Consider the following 19,833-nt stretch of genomic DNA (forward strand, 5'->3'; position numbering starts at 1 on the left):
AACATGTAGTGAGCCTGTGGAAAACAACTGGATGTTCCAGGGTAGTCGCTGTGGGCTTAGTTTTTGAACCTGAAATCTCAGCAATCCACTCCTAGATTCCCTGCCTCTGTCTAGATAAACTGCCATAAGAGGAAGGATTGCAAGAAATGTCTTATTCCCCAATGTTTTCACAGAGTATCGTTCCTGATACCTGGTTCTAGGAGAGTCTTTAGCTAAGTGTTCAGTGAGAGGACCCAGTTTTCTGTAGCTCTCTTTATCTCGTTGAGATAAGCTAGTGTTGAGCTTAACACTAGTATTTTACGTAGTTTTGCTAAGCAGAAATTGGCTATCAAAATATTAATTATGAGTCAGCATATAAGTAAGGAATTAGATTAGCTTGTGTATATGTATGTGTGTGTTTTAATGATTAAATGTTTTTATTTTCTGTGTATGGTGTTTTGCCTGCGTGTATGACTGTATTAAGTCATGTATGACTGTATTAGGTATGTATGACTATATTAGGTCATGTATGATTGTATTGGGTCATGTATGACTGTATTAGGTCGTGTATGACTGTATTAGGTCGTGTATGACTGTATTGGGTCATGTATGACTGTATTAGGGTGTTGAATCCCCTGGAGCTGGAGACGTTGTGAGCTGTCCTCAGGAAGAGCAGCCAGTGCTCATAGCTATTGAGCCACCTCACCAGCCGCAGACTGTGTTTTCTTTAACCCACTTAAGTGCACAATTTTCTGGTAAAAGTATAAGTTTTGAAAGTGGTGAGTTGTGGAGTATTTTTGTTTTTTTTAATTTGTGAGAACTACTTGTCGCGTGCCCAACGTCTCGCCAGCAAGAACGACGTGCGGCAACAGGATTCTTCTGTGAACAAGCCTTTATTGTACAGCTCTCTTGAACAGGGACAGGGGACCCCGAGGGAGGAAAAGGCACTGCTTATATATGCTTAGGAGACTCGTGTCGCTACCCGATTGGTGCAAGCCCCAATGCCCAATTTGCATGCCCCGAGAGTGGGCTGTGACGTGCTTGGCTCATGCGCACTGCGTCCTTAGGGGTGGACAATAGCTGTGCCCTGTTGACTCACTCACAGGAAATCGGCCCCACGTTGGGAGCGGTACGGGCAGCTACTAACAGACAACAGCTGGTACGGGCGGCTACCAACAACTACTGATTACCTATATTTTTCACAGGTCTGATAATGTCATAAAAGCAAACAATAAGGTGTTTATTAGCTTTATTTTATATTTTTAAATCTTATTTTAGCAACAACCAACCCAGTTTATAAATCCAGAAACTCCTGGCTATGTTGGATTTGCAAATCTTCCCAATCAAGTTCACCGAAAATCAGTGAAGAAGGGGTTCGAGTTCACTCTGATGGTGGTCGGTAAGAAGTTATCTTACAAAATGTCCCCTTTCTGAGCCTATGAAATACACTGGCCTTACCTGTAATATAAGTGAGAAAATTTCTTTCTTCACAAAATCAACTCTGGTACTTAAAAATATTTATTTGGCCAAGATTTCATATATATGCACACACATATTCTGGAAATTTTGTTCAAGAGGAAAATACGATTTTTATGTAATTTCTTTATTCATATACAATGAAAGTTTCTTTGTGATGATTAACTTTTAAAATAGTCACCAGTGATATTTACCCCCTAATATTCACAACCCATACCAGGATTTCTTTGGGCTTTTTGTTGTTGTTGTTTCTTACTTTTATTATTTGTGTGTGTGCATGTATTTAATGTGCACAGAGGCACCCTTGTGTAGAGGTGGTTCTCTCCTTCCATCTTTATATGTGTTTAAGGATAGAACTCAGGTCACAAGGCTCGAGCAGCAAGTGCCTTTACTTTCTGAATCATCTTGTTGTCCCTCACCCCTATCTCTTAAATAGTTGTAGATGGATGTTACAGAAATGATGTGACTTCCAAGATTAGGTCATGAAAGGTACTAGAGGAAGCTAGCTGTCATGACTTTATAAAGGCAAGGAATTAGTCTGCCATTAGCCTTGTAGACGACCTACTTCAGAACATCCTCCAGTTCCAGTTAGGCTTCCTGGGCACGTCTGCCATCCCTGCTGATAATAGCCACTATCTTACGAGAGACACCAAATCAAGGATCTTTACGACACTGTCCAAGGCTGGGCATGATGGTGAGTACCTTTAATATCAGCACTTAGGAGGCAGAGGCAGGAAGATCTCAGTGAATTTGAAGCCAGCCTGGCCTACATAGTGATCTCTGGGACAACCAGGACTATATAGACCCTGTCTCAAAACAACAACAACAAAAATAGACACTATCAATTTTAGTGACAACCCAAATTTGTAAGGTATTGTTAAAGGTAAATTTACAGAATTGTTGTATATTATAGATGACTCTGTAATCATTTAATTAGTTTTGTTTAATTCTTCACTTAACAATTAGTAATTTATAAAATTATAGTGGAAGTACTTTGAAACTGAGTAGTTGCTTGAATGTATTTCTGTTGCATCAGCTATGGATGCTGGCATAATGTGTTATGGATCCCACTGTGTATTGGGGTTTAACATGCCAGTAGAAGCTTAGTGATGAACTGTGGTAGAGTTTTTTGTTGTTTTTGTTACTGTTTGTTTGTTTTAAATAGGGTTTCACTATGTTGCCCTGCTGACCTAGAGCCAGCTATAGACTAGGCTGCCCTTAAACTTAGAGAGATCTGCATACACACAGAGATACACACTACCTTGTGTGTTGTTCAGTGCTTGAGCCACCACACCTGGCTCTAATGATGAACTGTTTGTTACTCTGCTAGCCATATCACATTTTAGTTAGTTTTTTGTAGTTGCTAAATTTCAAACTTGATGAAGCATTTGAAAAGCTTTATGGTGGTTATGACCAAGTAAGACTTGATTATTCCTTAGAATAATTTGCAGATCTAAATGAAAATAGGTGTCAACGTAATTTGGAGTATATTTTCATAATAAAAATGAGTTTAAGTTCTTGGTAGAAAAGACCAGTGTACTCTGTCACATTATTATCTGATACTTAGCACTAAAAAACAATCCAGATCTTCACACTGAGTATATATAATTCAGGGGCCAGTAAGCTTTCTAAAAGGGAGACATTAGCATGAGACCTTTCTGAGCCATATTGTTTGGTCATAATATTCAGCTCTAACCTTATAGAGAGAAAGGAGACATAGTCAGCACATAAACAAATAGGCATAATCATGTTCCAGTAATGCTTCATCTATAGAGAGGGCAGCAGACTGGGTTGGAGTTGATGCTTGAAGTTTATCAGCTCCTGAAATAAGTAAGCTCCCCTGTAGTGAAGAATTAGAAGACTGACTATTACTGTGTATTTGGGGTGGTGGTGGTGTTTCTTATTTTAACCCTGGACAGTAGGTGATGTAGGAATTTAGTCCTTTAGAGAAGGAAAGCATGAACCTGTCAAGTTACTACATTGTTCTACCTTTTACCAGAGAGAAATCAAGAATACAACAATGTCTCAGAGCTAGAACCTGAGGTAACTAGGCAGAAATGTCAAAAAGCAAAAGAATTCCAGAATCTGGAATCCCTGGGGATCCCTCTGAGGTATTGGCCAAATAACACTAAATCTGTGTGTGTAGATCCCTGAAGCCATGTAAAAATGTCATTATCAGTGAACTGAACTGGAGACTACACAGGGCTAGAAAGCTCTTGTGTGGTTGGAAACATTTGAATTCAAAGAGAACTCATTAAACACTCAGGGCACTTAGTAGGGTCTACAGAGCTAAAGTATACATAAAACATGCTGTTATTTGTCCCTAAAAAGTTATAAACAAGCCTTGGAGAATCAAACAAATAACTACTTACTAAGTCAGTAACATCCTTATTAAAGACCTCCATAAGTGTGGTCATGCATGTCCATAAGCCCAGTGCTTGGGAAGCTGGTGGAAGAGGGATCCAAGTTGGAGACAGCTTGGGCTGCATAATGAGACTGACACAGAATGAAGAAGAGAAATTCAGCCATTACAGTGTTATGTTCATACTGTCCAATATACTGTTAAGACAAAAATTAAAACAGGATTTTTTATTTATTTATTTTTTTAAACCGAGTATCCAAAAGCAAAATTATACAGTTGGGATGTTTTGAATGGAAACTGTTCCCCCATAGGCTAATGTCTTTGAACATTTGGTCCCTGGTGATAGTGCTCTTTGGGAAGGTTATGGGACCTTGAAGAAGTGGGGCCTTTCTGGGGGGAATTACATCATTGATGCAGGGCTTAAGAGATTCTGCTTTATCCTACTGCTAATTTGCATGTATCCTTTCATCTCCTCTTCCTCTTCTTCCCACCACCTCATCTCTGGGTAGAGGTGCTTGTGGGCAGACCTGACCTGTAATCCCAGAAGGTGGCAGGGGAGAACTAAATCCCAAGAATTAGCCTTTGAGCTTCACAAAGAACCCATAGAACCATGGCACACATGCACAAGCAAACATAAATATTTTAAAATTCAAAGTTAACGTTAGTCAATTTTTTTTTTTTATTAACTTGAATATTTCTTATATACATTTCGAGTGTTATTCCCTTTCCGGTTTCGGGCAAACATCCCCCCCCCTCCCCCTTCCTTATGGGTGTTCCCCTCCCCACCCCTCCCCCATTGCCGCCCTCCCCCCAACAGTCTAGTTCACTGGGGGGTTCAGTCTTAGCAGGACCCAGGGCTTCCCCTTCCACTGGTGCTCTTACTAGGATATTCATTGCTACCTATGAGGTCAGAGTCCAGGGTCAGTCCATGTATAGTCTTTTAGGTAGTGGCTTAGTCCCTGGAAGCTCTGGTTGCTTGGCATTGTTGTACATATGGGGTCTCGAGGCCTTCAAGCTCTTCCAGTTCTTTCTCTGATTCCTTCAACGGGGGTCCTATTCTCAGTTCAGTGGTTTGCTGCTGGCATTCGCCTCTGTATTTGCTGTATTCTGGCTGTGTCTCTCAGGAGCGATCTGCACTTCTGCACTTCTTTGCTTCATCCATCTTGTCTAATTGGGTGGCTGTATATATATGGGCCACATGTGGGGCAGGCTCTGAATGGGTGTCCTTCAGTCTCTGTTTTAATCTTTGCCTCTCTCTTCCCTGCCAAGGGTATTCTTGTTCCCCTTTAAAGGAGTGAAGCATTCACATTTTGATCATCCGTCTTGAGTTTCATTTGTTCTAGGCATCTAGGGTAATTCAAGCATTTGGGCTAATAGCCACTTATCAATGAGTCAATTTTTTTTTTTTATCGTATCTAGAAAGGGGAGAACAGACTAAGCTAAGAAGTAAGAAAATAAAAGGCAGGAACATTGTATGAGAAAACAAGTGATACAGAAAATGGAACTAAAAGTTTCTTTTGCTTGAGCAAACAAATGTAGACTCAAAACTACTAATATCAAGCTTGGAAAGGTTATCACTTTAGCCCTACAGTCACTGAACAGATAATGGGTGATGGTGTGAAGAATTTTTGCTGGTGAACAACTTGGATGAGATAGTTAATTCTCTTGACTCACTAAACCATACAGCCATTTGTGGTGGAAGTTAAAAATCATATATAAACTTTAGACAAATGGGAAACACTACCCCAACTTTTGGGGTTTTGAGACACGGTTTCATGTTGCTCAGGCAAACCTCAAAGTGGTTATATAACTAAGGGTGGTCATAAACTCCTGATTGCCACATACGTACTAGCAGTAGTGCCCAGCTCCCATATTCATTTCATTAGGCAAGCTTCATTCCATTATAAATCACAAGACAAGTATAGGCTACTGTTTATAGCAAGATTTTAGAAGACTAACAATGTAATCAGCGTTTCTGTAGTATGATCTATGTGTTGTTGAGAAAAAAAACATTTGATGAAGCTGATAGATGTTTGCTGTGTGTTCATTGGAGGTAGATTTTTGTGTTCTGGTTTCTGCCCAATGAACATTTCATAAATGTAAGCAAATGCGAAATGTGTATTATATAAATATAGTTCCCTAATATGGTAATTCCTTTCAACATTCTTAATTTTAAACATGCTAGTTATAAGAGAGCTGACTAAATAAATGGATCTTGGCATCGTAACAAATGGTTAAACATTTTAAAGTTAGTGTTTTCTACTGTGATGTGAAAATTAACAGCAAATAATTTTAAAACGAGCTTTAAAAAGATAGAACCAAGGGTTGAAGAGATAATTCAAAAGTTAAGCACACTCTTTGCTTTTGTAAAGGTCCCAGGTTCAATTCCCAGCTACCACATGGCAGCTTAGAGTTGAAATTCAAGTTCCAGAGGATCTAATGCTCTCTTCTGACTTCTGTGTGCACACATGTGGTACATTTAAATACATGCAGGCAAAACACTTATACCCATGAATTGTAAATAAACAGTTTTAAGGACAGAACTAAGCCAGGAATGGTGATACATACCTGTAATCCCAGCATTCAAGAGGGAGGAACATTAAGAATTCAGGGCAACCCTTAGCTACCTAGGGAGTTTGAGGCCAGCCTTGGCCACATGAGACCATCTGAAAAAACAAATAAAAAGATGGAGGACAAGAAAGAAGAGACAAAACCTGACAACATTATTACTGAACATAAAGTATAGTGCTTAGTGATAACTCTGGCGAAAGTGAGAACTGTGCATTGAAAAATACTGGGAGAGGTTAAAGACACTGTAAGTAAGTTGTGAAATCTGCTCTGTTTGGAACCAGTTAAGATTTGTCAGTCTCTTTTTTTGTTGCTTTGAAATAACCATGACCAAGGCAACTTAAAGACTTAAAGAAGAGATAGTTTATTTTTGCTTACTGTTCTAGAGGGATGAGACCACATGGTGGGGAGGCACAGCAGCAAGCAGCAAGCAGGATCGTGAAGCTAAGAACTTACATCAAAGGCAAGCACATAAGCAGAGAGAACAAACTAGATGCAGGGTAAGGATATAACTCTCTCACCACCACCACCACCACCACCACCACCACCCCCGCCCCATGTAATTCCTTCAACAAGGCCACCAACTGATGAACAAGTATTCAAATGCCTGAGCCTAGGAGGACATTTCTAATTCAAACCATCATAGATGATGTTGTTTCTCCTTCAAATTGTACACAGAGTCACTTTGTTCCCAAATCAAAAAATTTACTAGGCTTTTAAAAAATAAATATTAAAAATCTAATTCTAAAGTTTAAATGAAAATTTAGAGAACCTAGAGTGGACAAATAGTTTAGGAAAAAAAAAAAAAGCAAAGTTGGAGAATGTAATTAGATTTGAAGACTTTACCTGCAGGAATCAAGACGATATGGTAAAGCTCGGAGACTAATAGCCCAGAAGTAGATCCATGTTCTAAGGTTACTTTTGACTAACTTACCAGGATTATTCACTAGTAGAAAGTTCATCTTTTTTAAAATGTTAACTGGATGATTGTATGGGGAAAACTATTTTCAACTAGTGTTTCCCATTATACTTGCAAATTAATTTGAAATATAAGGATATATTTACCTAATGTAAAAAATTTTTTAGTGGAAGGTACATAAGCATAATATTATGACAGCTAGAACATTTCATAGGACATGAAGAATGGTTACTGCAATAGGAAAAAAAATGCTTCATTAAATATTTTCTATGTAGTTAGAGGGATGGCCAGGTATCATGAGAACTTGCTGTTCTTGCACAGGACCTGACTTCAGTTCCCAGCACTTTTGTCTTGTAGCTCATGACTGCCTTGAACTCCAGCTCCTAGGGGAAATCGACTCCTCTGGTCTCCTCAGGTGCTAGTATTCACTTGTATAACTCTCATCTCCAACCACACACACATAATTTAATGTAAATCTGTCTTTGTTTTTATAAAGAAAAAGTATTTACCTTGAAGCTGAAGAAATGGCTCAACCACTAAGAGTGCACACTGCTCACTCAGAGGACCAGAGTTACATAGTGAAACCTTGTCGTCTCAAAACAACAAAATCGCTCTTCCAGGGATGGTGCTTATAGGCACACAGCCTATAAGCTATTATAATATACTATTATAAGCTTTTCTACAATACAGTCTCAAACAAAACTAGGCCATCTCGAACCCCTGGTAATGGGTTACCTGTCTACCAAGAAGTTTGGGGAAGCACTAAAATCAGTGCTGTGTGCTGTTAAGACTTAAAGCTTTATGGGATGATCCAACATAAAGAAGTATGTCAGCAGGGCCCACCAGGTGAGTTCATGTATGTGTCCGTGACAGGATCTATTGGACTTTCTTATTGAGGGGCAGAAAATTGTTAGGAGAATGTTGCAGACACAAGAAGAGTCAGAAAGCTAAATAAAATATGAAGCTCCTTACGTAATAAAAACCAAGGTTATTCTAAAGGACAGCAACAACAAAATTCCAAAGTTTGTTTATTCTTGATACCTCTGAAGAGATAAAATTGTTTATGATTATGTCACTAACAAATTCTACAATTCCATGGATTTAGATTCAAATTAAGTTCTTGTTCTTTGACTTTGAGCAAGTTGTTCACCTTCCTTGAGCATCTCTGTTCCTTTTTGTGATGCACACATAGTGGTAAACATTCCAGATTTAACAGTTATATGGGAAAGGTCATGACAATGTTTTCATTTTCATTTAAGGTGAATCTGGTCTTGGAAAATCAACTCTCATAAACAGCTTATTCTTGACCGATCTCTACCCAGAAAGAATTATTCCTGGAGCTGCAGGTAAATATGTCTACATAATTGTTAAGTATTTTATCTGAACATCCCTAGAATATAATTGATATCTTAAGTCTTAGATGTGTGCTATTTTGTTACTTTGTGTTTTGTAAACTATCACTAAAGAAGGGAAAGTATGCTTTATCTGAGATCCCGAGCTCTTGGTTGTAGACTTTGTTCTATACTTATCTGTGTAACTGGCCTTTATTTCAATTTGTTATCTATTATATGTCCTAGTTTTCTATCTATATTGTATGCTGAATGAAAAGCTCAACTGAAAGAATTTTATGTCTTTAAGAAGCTGTATACAAGAGTGAGAGTATAGCTCTGTGGTAGAGCCCTTCCCAGCACACAGGACGCCAGAGATTCAGTCGTCAGTATTTTCTAAATATATCTAGTATAATTAAAGTATTATACATAGACAATTACTACAGGGCTGTATGTTTGTCTGTTTTCTGATTATCCCAGCATAAGACACTAGCGTTCTCAAATCTGTTTGCTTGGCTTTACAGTACTTTTCCACCTTGGGCCTTCTGAGTGCCAGTCAAATGCTCTGCTACTGGGCTACATCTGCAGCCACATACATACTTGTTGTTTAGACTGGATAAAGTTAACCACAATAAAGATGTGCAACTTTTTCACCATTACTTTTATGTTCTGTTTTAGATTAATTCAGAAATTACTTTCCTTGTTTCACATTTTTTCTTAACATTTGTGTGCATTCATGTGTGCATATGTGCATGATGGAAATCAGGAGATGACATTCAGGAATCGGTTCTCTGCTTGTACCATCTGGGTTACAAGGACTGAGCTTAGGTCCTCATCAGGCTTGGCAACTGGCACTTGTATCCAGGAGCCATTTCGCTAGTCCCTGTATGGGTATTTTTTTCCTTAATTTTAAGAACTTTTGGTTTTAAATTGTGAGTGTTTTGCCTGAGTGTATGTATGTTTACCATATATTTGCCTGGTTCCCTTAGAGGTTGGATCTCTTGGAACTGGAGTTCCAAGTGGTTGTAAACTCTCATGTAGATGCCAGAGACTGAACCTGAGTTTTCTGCAAAAGCAGCAAGTATTCTTAACTGCTGAGCCATCTCTCCAGCCCCTCAATGTTGGTATTTTTAACGATCCTGAGAAAGCATTTTTATCACCAACATTTCCCTTGCTGACTCTGGATCTTTTCTACTAGTCCTTATGTTAATCTCTGGAACCATCCAGGTCATTTTTCATAAGAATTTAATAGTGGATATCTCTCCCTGAGCATGTTGCCTTGATTTTTAGGTACATTTTCTACTATGTTTGTTTCTTTTCTAGAAAAAATCGAAAGAACTGTCCAGATAGAGGCTTCGACAGTTGAAATTGAAGAGCGGGGTGTCAAGCTGCGGCTTACAGTAGTGGACACGCCTGGCTATGGGGATGCCATCAACTCCAGGGATTGGTATGAATTCAGAGACGGTGCAGAGCCCTCAAAGGGTCAAGTACTGTGCATTTGTTTTCATTTACTTAATGTATTTACATTTTAGACAATGTTAGTAACACTTCAGGTTGCTGGATTTAATCATTTAAAGTTTAGATATTGCCTCTTTTGAAACAGGGTCTCACTATATAATACAGGCTGGCCTTGAACTCAAAATTCTCTTGCTTTTCCTTCTTAAGTATTTTGATGACAGGTAGCCAGTGTGTCCAACCTGAGATTTAGTTTTTTTTCTAAGAACTCTCTTAATGAGACCTGACATTGAAAAGTTCCCAGCTAAAACTGCTAACATAAACTAAGCACTGTGATACAGACTGCAGTCAGTGGACAGGTTGCTCTTCCTATGTCTGTCCCTTACAGAGTCACAGTACCTGTAAACAACTCCTCACAAGTAAGGAACTTCAGAGGGGAGAGCTCTCTGTTGCCATCATTATGTAGAAAAATCTCACTTTTGTACCTGCTGCTTCTTTGTCCTAACCCTGCCAAAATAAAGCATTGACTTTGCAGCACTAAGTGAGAAAAGGAAGGCAGGGTGCTTGTTTATTCCTCTGCATTAAGAATGCCTGCCTTCTCACCATCCCATGAACTTGCTGTCCTGTTGGCATCTTACATAATCCTGCCTTGGGCTGCATGCTCTCTACATTGCCGTTTCTTGGCCTCTTGTAAAGCAGTTGTATGTCTGAAAGGGTTGGCAGCCTTCCAGTTTCCTAGGCCACCTATCAGGTACTTCATAATCTGTTGTACTTGGGTTATTGACTCTATTGCTTCATTAAACTACTTAATACTTGCCACAGTTTAAAAACAAGAGCACAGACCTTCATCTTGCCTAAGATTGATAGTCCTCTGTTATGGGTTGTTGTACATATTATATGGGAAAGGCAGAGAAATGGGTTTTCCTTTGGAGTTAGGGACTGCTTGTGTCTCAGTACCCCATGATTACTATAGAAATTTGTGCTTTAGTTTCAAGACAATTATCTCCTACATTGATGAGCAGTTTGAACGCTACCTACACGATGAGAGTGGACTGAACAGGCGGCACATCATTGATAACAGGGTACATTGTTGCTTCTACTTCATTTCACCTTTTGGACATGGGTGAGTCCGTTGTTTACCTCAGAAACCTCCTGCATGTTGTAATATAAGAATGAGATGATTTTGAGAAAAAAAATGTGTGTTATATTCTTATGTTTTCCCTAAATGTTTGGCATTTGAACATTGTTTTTAGACTGAAGCCCTTAGATGTTGCATTTATGAAAGCGATACACAATAAGGTGAATATTGTGCCTGTCATTGCGAAAGCTGACACTCTCACTCTGAAGGAGCGGGAGCGGCTAAAGAAAAGGGTGAGTAGAAGGAAGATGGCACCCATCCTCCTCAGCGGGACTTGGAGACAATAGACCAGGAAGTAGGAGGAAGAAAGATTTCAACCGAGTTGCCAGAGGCAGGACTACAAAATTCATTTCTTTGTGTATTGGAACTCAAAGATTGCTCAATATTTGTAGGGTTTTTGTTGTTTTTATTTTCATCCTCATAGAAGAATCAAATTTGTATAGTTAACACTCTTAAATAAAAATAGCCTCATTGAGTAGGAAGTGGCTGAGTATAATGAGCTCCCACAAATACTAAGTTGAGTGATGAGACATGGAAGGGTTGTCTCTCTACACATGTGTGTGTGTGTGTGTGTGTGTGTGTGTGTGTGTGTGTGTGTGTGTGTGTGTGTGTGTGTGAATTCTCACATTTTGAGACAGTCTCTCTGTGTAGCCTTGGCTGTTGTGGAACTCACTGTGTAGTTCACAGTGGCCTCGAACTCAGAGATCCACCAGCTTCTGCCACCAAGTACTGGAATGACTCATAATTCTTTTTGCCTGCATGATGTGCTCCTCCTCCCATCCTGTGACTATGTGTGACACTCCTGTCTATTGCCCATGAACTTTAGGTGCTTATAGTGTCTAATGCCTGTTGTCTGGCTCTTGTCCTGGTAGATGATTGTGGGAGTATTTTCAGCTTCACTGTTACTAGTATTCCTTCTGCTTTGTATGTTGAAAGTGATAGTGTGTGATTGTTACTATTATTGTTACTCTTACAGACAGAAAAACTCAAAATTTAAACAATAACCTTTTTAGCTGTTTCTAAAAATACTTGAAAATAATATCAGTTAATTGGCCATTGATATACAAATATTTCTTGCTGGATTTTGTTTTTGATATTTTTAATTTTTTAAGGTGATCTCACTATGTAGCTTTGGCCTATCTGGAACTTACTATGTGCACCAAACTGGTACAGATATCTGTCTGTTTCTGCCTCTGCTTTCTGAATATTATTCTTGTGAATTTCTAATATGAGTTAGCTGGCTAAAATAATGTGTAGTTAAATAAATTTGATTCTAGTTTTGTTATTCCAGATTTTGGATGAAATTGAAGAGCACAACATTAAAATCTATCATTTACCTGATGCAGAATCAGATGAAGATGAAGACTTTAAGGAACAGACTAGACTCCTCAAAGTAAGAGCTAATCCCAGACAGACAGCATGAAAAATTCTTGTTCCCTACTTTCTTTTTTTTTTTCTTTTTCCTACTTTCTTGTATACATATTTTATTTTAAAAGACTCATTTGGCCAAGAAAGCTCAGTGACAGAAGATTGGGAAGATCATATTACAGTAATATATTTTGGTGTCAATATATTTATGAAAATTTAAGGATTGAAAATGTCATCACAGGTGGGGAGATGACTCAGGGGTTAAGAGCACTGTCTGCTCTTCTAAAGGACCTTGGTTTAATTCCCAGCACCCACATGATAGTTCATAACTATCTGCAATGCCAGTTCCAAAGGATTTGACACATTACACCAATGCACATAAAGTAAATATTTTCACACACACACAAAAAGATAAGAAAATGCCATTGCAGATTTGGTTTGTTTAAACTCTGTTAGTGTGAAAAATAACTGGAATGTGTAAGTAAAATGTGTATCCATTTAGCACACAGTCAGATTTAGTTGAGGCCAGGCATAATGGCACACCCATTTAATATCAGCACTGGAGATGCTAGGAGATGCAGAGGTAGATGATCATTGTGAGTTGGTGTAATTAGCAGTGAGTCATTTCTGTGTCCATTCTTGGCTTACAGTAAACATTGATATTCTCTACTACCTTGTGTTTCTTTGTAGGCCAGTATCCCGTTCTCTGTGGTTGGCTCCAACCAGTTGATTGAAGCCAAGGGCAAGAAGGTTAGAGGCCGTCTCTACCCGTGGGGCGTTGTCGAGGTGGAGAACCCAGAACACAATGACTTTCTGAAGCTGAGAACAATGCTCATGTAAGTAATTTGGTGTATGGCACGCTTAACACGAAGAGAGGGCATGCAGGACTGGGTACACCTCTATCGCAGACTCATAAGATCATTGCAGTTTGGAACTGAGGTTCTTTATTGGGGCTCTGAATCTCTTTGTCCTAGGACTTGTATAGTACTTGCCCTTCTTGCTGTCCTCCCTTTAAATAAATGTAAACTTTTTTTTTTTTTTTCCTTTTTTTTCGGAGCTGGGGACCGAACCCAGGGCCTGCGCTTGCTAGGCAAGCACTCTACCGCTGAGCTAAATCCCCAACCCCAAATGTAAACTTTTTAAAAAGAGGATTAGGTGGTAGTGGTACACACCTTTATTCCCAGCGCTCAGGAGGCAGAAGCAAGCAGATCTCTTGAGTTTGAGGCCAGCTTAGACAACAGAATGCGTTCCAAGTTCCAGAACAACCAGGGCTACACAGAGAAACCCTGTCTCAGAAAAAACATGAAACAAAAAAAGAAAAGAAAAAAAAACACACCCCTTTCCTTTTTTAAGTATGTCTTCCCTTCTTGAATAGTTTTTTAAGAGTAATGACTTTTGATAACAGTATGGGAAAAAAGGATATAGTGTATTGAACTCAAAGTTTTAAGAGAAGAATGAAATGGGCTTGAGATATGGGTCAGCAGTTAAAAGTGCTTACTGCCGCTGCTCCCATGTCAGGTACTCAGAAACCACCTGTGACAACAGTTCCAGGTGACGGATACCCTCTTCTGGATAGTGCAAGCACCTGAACACACATGGAAAGACATTCTAGATGACAGTGTCAGTTAGACATGGAACACCTCAGGTTAGCCCTATCTCACTGATAGCAGGTTTGTCACTAGAGGAAACCAGAACCTGTGGTATCATAGCTATTGCCCAGCAAACAGCGCGAGCCCCAGTGTCTGTTAATGCTACAGTCTGTAAGTCAACACTTCTGCTTCAGCGCTAGCCTAGTAAACTGTGAATGTCACAGCTGTCAAGTTAGCTTAAGACTGTCTTGGTCTAGTTCTCACTGTTGTCTTATAAATATGGAAGCCCATTTGTCTCTTTTTTAGAATATTAGCATCTGGTGAGATTCTTCTCACTATGGTAAAATGAATCAGAGGGCATCACATGGTGAGACAATAGATAACCTATTTTATTTTATGAGCATGTGATTATGTATATTTCGGGTATAATATATTTGACACCCATATATTGTACATACTAAACAATTTCTTTCTCTCCATCACTTCTTTGGGACGCTTTCAAGCTTTACTCTTGTACTTCTCCATGAAATATACTTCTTTTAATGAAAAAAGTTTAGAGAGAAGTAATCTGAATAAATTAATACTTTGATTATTTAAATTACCACTTACTTAGGCTAACTGCTTACTGAATGAGAACCAGTATGATGTTGCCATCTTAAGTTATTACAAATGTAGCATGATAGTTCTGAGAGTGGTTAAGACATGCTTGTGTGTACTGCTGAGCTGATGGCCGTTCTAGCCTGTCCTTCATGGGATGTTAGTGTGGCACAGTAGGTGTGATATTCCTGTTATGCAAGTTGTGCCTTTCTCAAAGAAGATCCAACTACCTTTCTATCCACATTCATACTATTTCCCTAGATCCTGAGTAAACAGGGATGTGTTGTAATGTTCTTTACACATTTTCATATATGTAATATTTGAAAAAGTAAGAGCTAGTCAGAGACCTATTAGAATTATATATTTTTCATAAAATTTTTTAGAAAACTAAAGTGTGTTTTATTTCAGTTATTTATCAAAAAATCTCCTAAAATCTCTTGTGTGTCTATCTCTCTCCAGTGGTAATGGCTTTGTAGTGTGTCTGGTAGTGCCCATGGCAGCGTCAAGGAGAAAATGTTCTGTCAAGGTCTTTGTGTTGTAGCTTATTGTGGTTGCAAAGGAGTTTACCTCACATAGGCATTCCCACAGTTCCTATCTTACCTGAGATTCCAGCAAACTGTGAGGTTTACCACCTAATTATCAGGGCTCTCACTACTGGCTTTTTTCTATGTGTTCCTGATTAGGATGTTGTTTTTCCCATGAGACTGCTGTATCCTTAAGCCCCTGTTACATTCCTCTCTCTTTTAGCACCCACATGCAGGACCTACAGGAAGTGACCCAAGACCTTCACTATGAAAACTTCCGTTCTGAGAGGCTGAAGAGAGGCGGCAGGTTGTCACACTGTCTTCCCATTATCATGTTCCCTGAGTCGCATTCTCCTGCCTTTAATGTGTATAGCTCAGACTTCTTAATCATAAAACAACATGTGCTTCCTATCTGTTAAAAGAATATTGCCAATTCAGTCAAGTGGAGGTGGGGATGAGAAAGAGACATTCATAATGTGTACATCAAGAACAAGTTTAGAGGCTAGAGAGTTGACTCTGGAGGCAAGAACACTTGGTCCTCTTGCAAAGGAACTGGCTTCAATTCCCAGTATCCTCATGGCAGCTCGCAACTTCTGCAACTCCCAGTTCCAGGGTGTTTAATGCTGCTTTCTGGCATTTTTGAGTACCAGGCATGCATGTGGTACATGGGTATACATGGCAGGCAAAACACACATGTAAATAACAATAAACATTTCTTCTAAACATGGAAAAGCCAGAGCCTTGTGTTGGTACTTCTGTAGAAGTATTGCTGTGTTTATAAGTGAATGATAGGCTTGCTTGCCGCTGAGAGTTATGGGGGGTAAGCTTGCCATAGGTGTCAGAGGAGTAACAACTCTATTTTCTACAGATTCTGTGTGGCCATATCCATTCACTTTTTCCTTTGTGCTGTCCTAGTGCATTTGTATGCTGTCTTAGAGTTTTACTTTTGTGAACAGACATCATGACCAAAGCAGCTTTTATAAGGACAACAATTAATTTGGGCTGGCTTACAGGTTCAGAGGTTTAGTCCATTATCATCAAGGTGGGAACATGGTGGCATCCAGACAGGCATGGTGAGGGAGGAGCTGATAGTTCTACATCTTCATCTGAGGACTGCTAGCAGAATACTCACTTCCAAGCAGCTAGGATGAGGGTCTTAAGCCCACACCCACAGTGACACACCTACTCCAACAAAGCCACACCTCCTAATAGTGCTACTCCTTGGGCTAAGCATATACAAACCATCATATATGAAATGTGTGCTTTGTGACCCAACTGCATCTGAAAAACCATGTCTCTAGGAAGCTTACAAGTGCCTATAACTTCAGCTCCAAGGGATCCAACATCACTAACCTCTGAGGGCACCAGCATTCATATGTACATATTCATATATAGATACATAAACACATAAATAGGAATAAAGTAGTTTTTGAAATATCATGTTAATTTTAAAATATGTAAACCAGACATTAAAGGTTTTTACTAGCATGCCTATAGGTGTTGTCAGTGAGCTTTCCTCAGTTCTGTCTGCCAGGCTGTGTTCAGTTTGCTCCTGTCCTCTCCAGGTGTATAGTCATAAAGGGGAACGAACCTAAATCAAGAACCTTCTTTGGGTTAGACCTGCTACTTTTTGACTGTAAGAGAAAGTCAGATCATTTTTTTCAGCTTACAGAAACAAGTCTTCTGAATTTGCAGTTTCATGTTTTATCATTTTTTTCTTCATTGTGTTCTCTTAATTATCATGTCTTTAATTTAAAAAGCCTTAAGTGAAGAGGACCCCACACACACACACAGTGGGGGGCTCCCCTCATACCCTGAGTTAGGCACAAACCACACCCAAACACCTGTTTTCTCAGGTTAAGCTGAAAAGAAAAATAAAAATGTCTGCTATCTGACTTCAGTAGGAAAACAGCAGCAAATGACTGTGCGGGTTCAATTTTTAAGAGCAAAAAAATTTTAAGGAGAAGTCTGTGAGAATGGGCTCGGATGCAGTGTTTTTTTTTTGTTTTTTTTTTGTTTTTTTTGGTTCTTTTTTTCGGAGCTGGGGACCGAACCCAGGGCCTTGCGCTTCCTAGGCAAGTGCTCTACCACTGAGCTAAATCCCCAACCCTGCAGTGGTATGTTTTGATTGGTATATTAATTACGTGAAACAAAAAGGCTTTTCATGGCTGGGCTTTAGTACTTTGATAGCTGGACGTTAGTAGTCAGCTTTCGGAATGAGTCTGGCATGAGAAAGTGTGTCTGAGTAAGGGAGTAGTCCTCGATGAAGAGCTTTGGGGATTTAATCCGGTTCACAGTGGGCAGGAGAGGGAAGGGCAAGGACCCCAGAGCCATGCTTGCTGTGCTGCAGCTGGCCAGAGCTCCTTTAGTACGCATGCAGTCAGAAAGCAGAGTTCTTCAGAAAGCTGAAGGGTTTCTGTATCTATTCAGAAATACAGTATAACAATTGTAATTATTATTTTCTTTTTACCCTTAGGAAAGTAGAGAATGAGGACATGAATAAAGACCAGATTTTGCTTGAAAAGGAGGCTGAGGTAAAGTAGAACGGTTGTATGTATTCTGGCATCTATAGCTGGTTTATGTCCAAAAATTTCATAGTTTATTATAGTTTTTCTTTTTTACCTTTTTGAAGCGTTATTCTCTAGTCTTTAAAATATATGTAAATACATAGTACACATATTTTAAAACCATCACCTCAGTCTCAAGTAGCAGTTTAGCTAACAAAAGGTAATAAATAAGAGTGATTTTTTATTATTATTATTATTATTATTATTATTATTATTATTATTAACTGTTCAATGGTCTTTTTCCCTATACATAGACAATAACCAATTGGGAAGCATAATGAAGCTGCCATCACATTCATTACCAAAAATGGGGTAGAAATATATAGGACTTAATGGAAGAAGCAATGAGAGCTTGCTGTTAATAAGATAGTGAATGTTAAAATAAACAACATTGTGGATAGGACAAGTCCAGTGTAAGAATTCAGTCCTCTAAACCTCTAAACTTAGACCTTCTGAAAAATACCCTAGCAAAGGGGTATTTACTCCTGTCTTTCCTAAGGAGTGTTTGTAATGTAAGTGTAATGTTTGACGCATAAGTAAGCATGTGATGCACAGGGAGCGCATTGAACACTGGACTCCAGAGCAGTTGATACTCAAATAACCGGCTAGAAATTGGCCAAACTCTAGAGCAGTACTAGTGGAAATGTGCAGCTGATGGGGTCACCTGGGGACAGACTTTTCTAAAGGAAAAGAAATAATTTCTTTGAACAAATGAATTCTACGTGGATAAGAGACCTGTACTAACCACAAAGCCACCTGAAGAACACGTGAGGAAATATTTTGGAGTACTTGCCTGCAGCCTCTCTGAACACAGACACAGCTCAGTGGCAGGGATTGTGGAGTCTTAACAGTGGATGTGGGTCAGGGTAGTGCTTCTCCAGTATTCAGGAAACCCTGGGTTCAGTCTCAGCACAGCATAAACTAGACGTGATGGCTCTTGCCTATAATCCCAGCATTTGGGAAGTAGAAACAGCAAGATTAGGAGTTCAGAGCTAATCCTCGGCTACATAGGGAGTTTGAGTCTAGCCTGGGCTAATGATAATATGTCTCAAAAATAACAAAACATTGATAAAGGGTAGCAGTAGACAAAGTATTGTTTTCATAGCTAAGACCTTGTTGCTGAGCAGAAAAGATGATTTCATCCCCATTCCCCTTCCCTTTGTGTTCCCCAAAGGGTAATAGCAGGCCTTTTTCTCGCCTCATTGTCTTACTAGTCTTTGTAACTAGTGCTTCTGTTTATTGGTAATTTCTGTCTCACTTAAATCACAAATTTTGTCATTTACCTATTTTTTTTGTAAATTATTCTTTTATATTGGTTCATAAGGTTTATTTGAATATATTGTGCTTGAGAAAAGCAATCAAAGCTAATTATGAGTCCCCACCCCAACCTCGCATCTGACGTGCTCTGTCTGTCGCTAGCTCCGCCGCATGCAAGAGATGATTGCAAGGATGCAGGCGCAGATGCAGATGCAGATGCAGGGCGGCGACACTGACAGCAGCACTCTTGGGCACCACGTGTGAGGTCCAGCTTCAATGTTGGTAAGTAGGGGGAATAGGGTGATCTCATTATCTGCTAACCTCAAATATGATGGGTTCTTCTGTCTTAAGTCTTAATAGTGTTTTGCATTTTTAAATCTGCTATTAGTTGTATTACTAACCTTTCATTGAAAAGCAGAAACTATTCTCTGCTGCCACCTGCTGTCTAGTGAAGGTTGTTCTATTTTCTAGTGGTATAAGTATAATTTATGTAAAGAAAAAATTTAAAACTTTTATTTGTTATAATAGTGTTGGAAACTCCTTAATATTGGAAACATCTTTAAAAAGAACTTTCTTAATTTATTAAAATCTGCAGATGAAAAATAAAGGCGCCAGAAAGAGGAACTAGTGCCAGTTAGATAAGGGTCGCTTGCTGCAGACACTGACCTCCAGACCTTTCAGGAAACTGCTGTGACCATTGATAATT

The 19,833-nt window shown here is 39.1% G+C and overlaps 1 protein-coding gene across 2 annotated transcripts in view; it reads left to right on the forward strand.

The window, feature by feature from the left end:
- Positions 1–19,833, forward strand: part of Septin2 (septin 2) — a 33,285-nt gene that overhangs the window by 11,213 nt on the left and 2,239 nt on the right. For both annotated transcript variants that reach the window (XM_032901680.1, XM_032901681.1), the window contains exons 3-12: positions 1,258–1,378; positions 8,564–8,650; positions 9,956–10,079; positions 11,076–11,210; positions 11,341–11,458; positions 12,517–12,618; positions 13,284–13,429; positions 15,527–15,610; positions 17,780–17,837; positions 19,290–19,409. In XM_032901680.1, coding sequence (XP_032757571.1) covers positions 1,258–1,378; positions 8,564–8,650; positions 9,956–10,079; positions 11,076–11,210; positions 11,341–11,458; positions 12,517–12,618; positions 13,284–13,429; positions 15,527–15,610; positions 17,780–17,837; positions 19,290–19,391 — 1,077 coding nt within the window. In that variant the 3' untranslated portion in view covers positions 19,392–19,409. The remainder of the gene's footprint in view (positions 1–1,257; positions 1,379–8,563; positions 8,651–9,955; positions 10,080–11,075; positions 11,211–11,340; positions 11,459–12,516; positions 12,619–13,283; positions 13,430–15,526; positions 15,611–17,779; positions 17,838–19,289; positions 19,410–19,833) is intronic.

Source organism: Rattus rattus, chromosome 4 (genome assembly GCF_011064425.1).
Source record: "Rattus rattus isolate New Zealand chromosome 4, Rrattus_CSIRO_v1, whole genome shotgun sequence".
In the NCBI taxonomy this organism is placed as follows: Eukaryota; Metazoa; Chordata; class Mammalia; order Rodentia; family Muridae; genus Rattus; species Rattus rattus.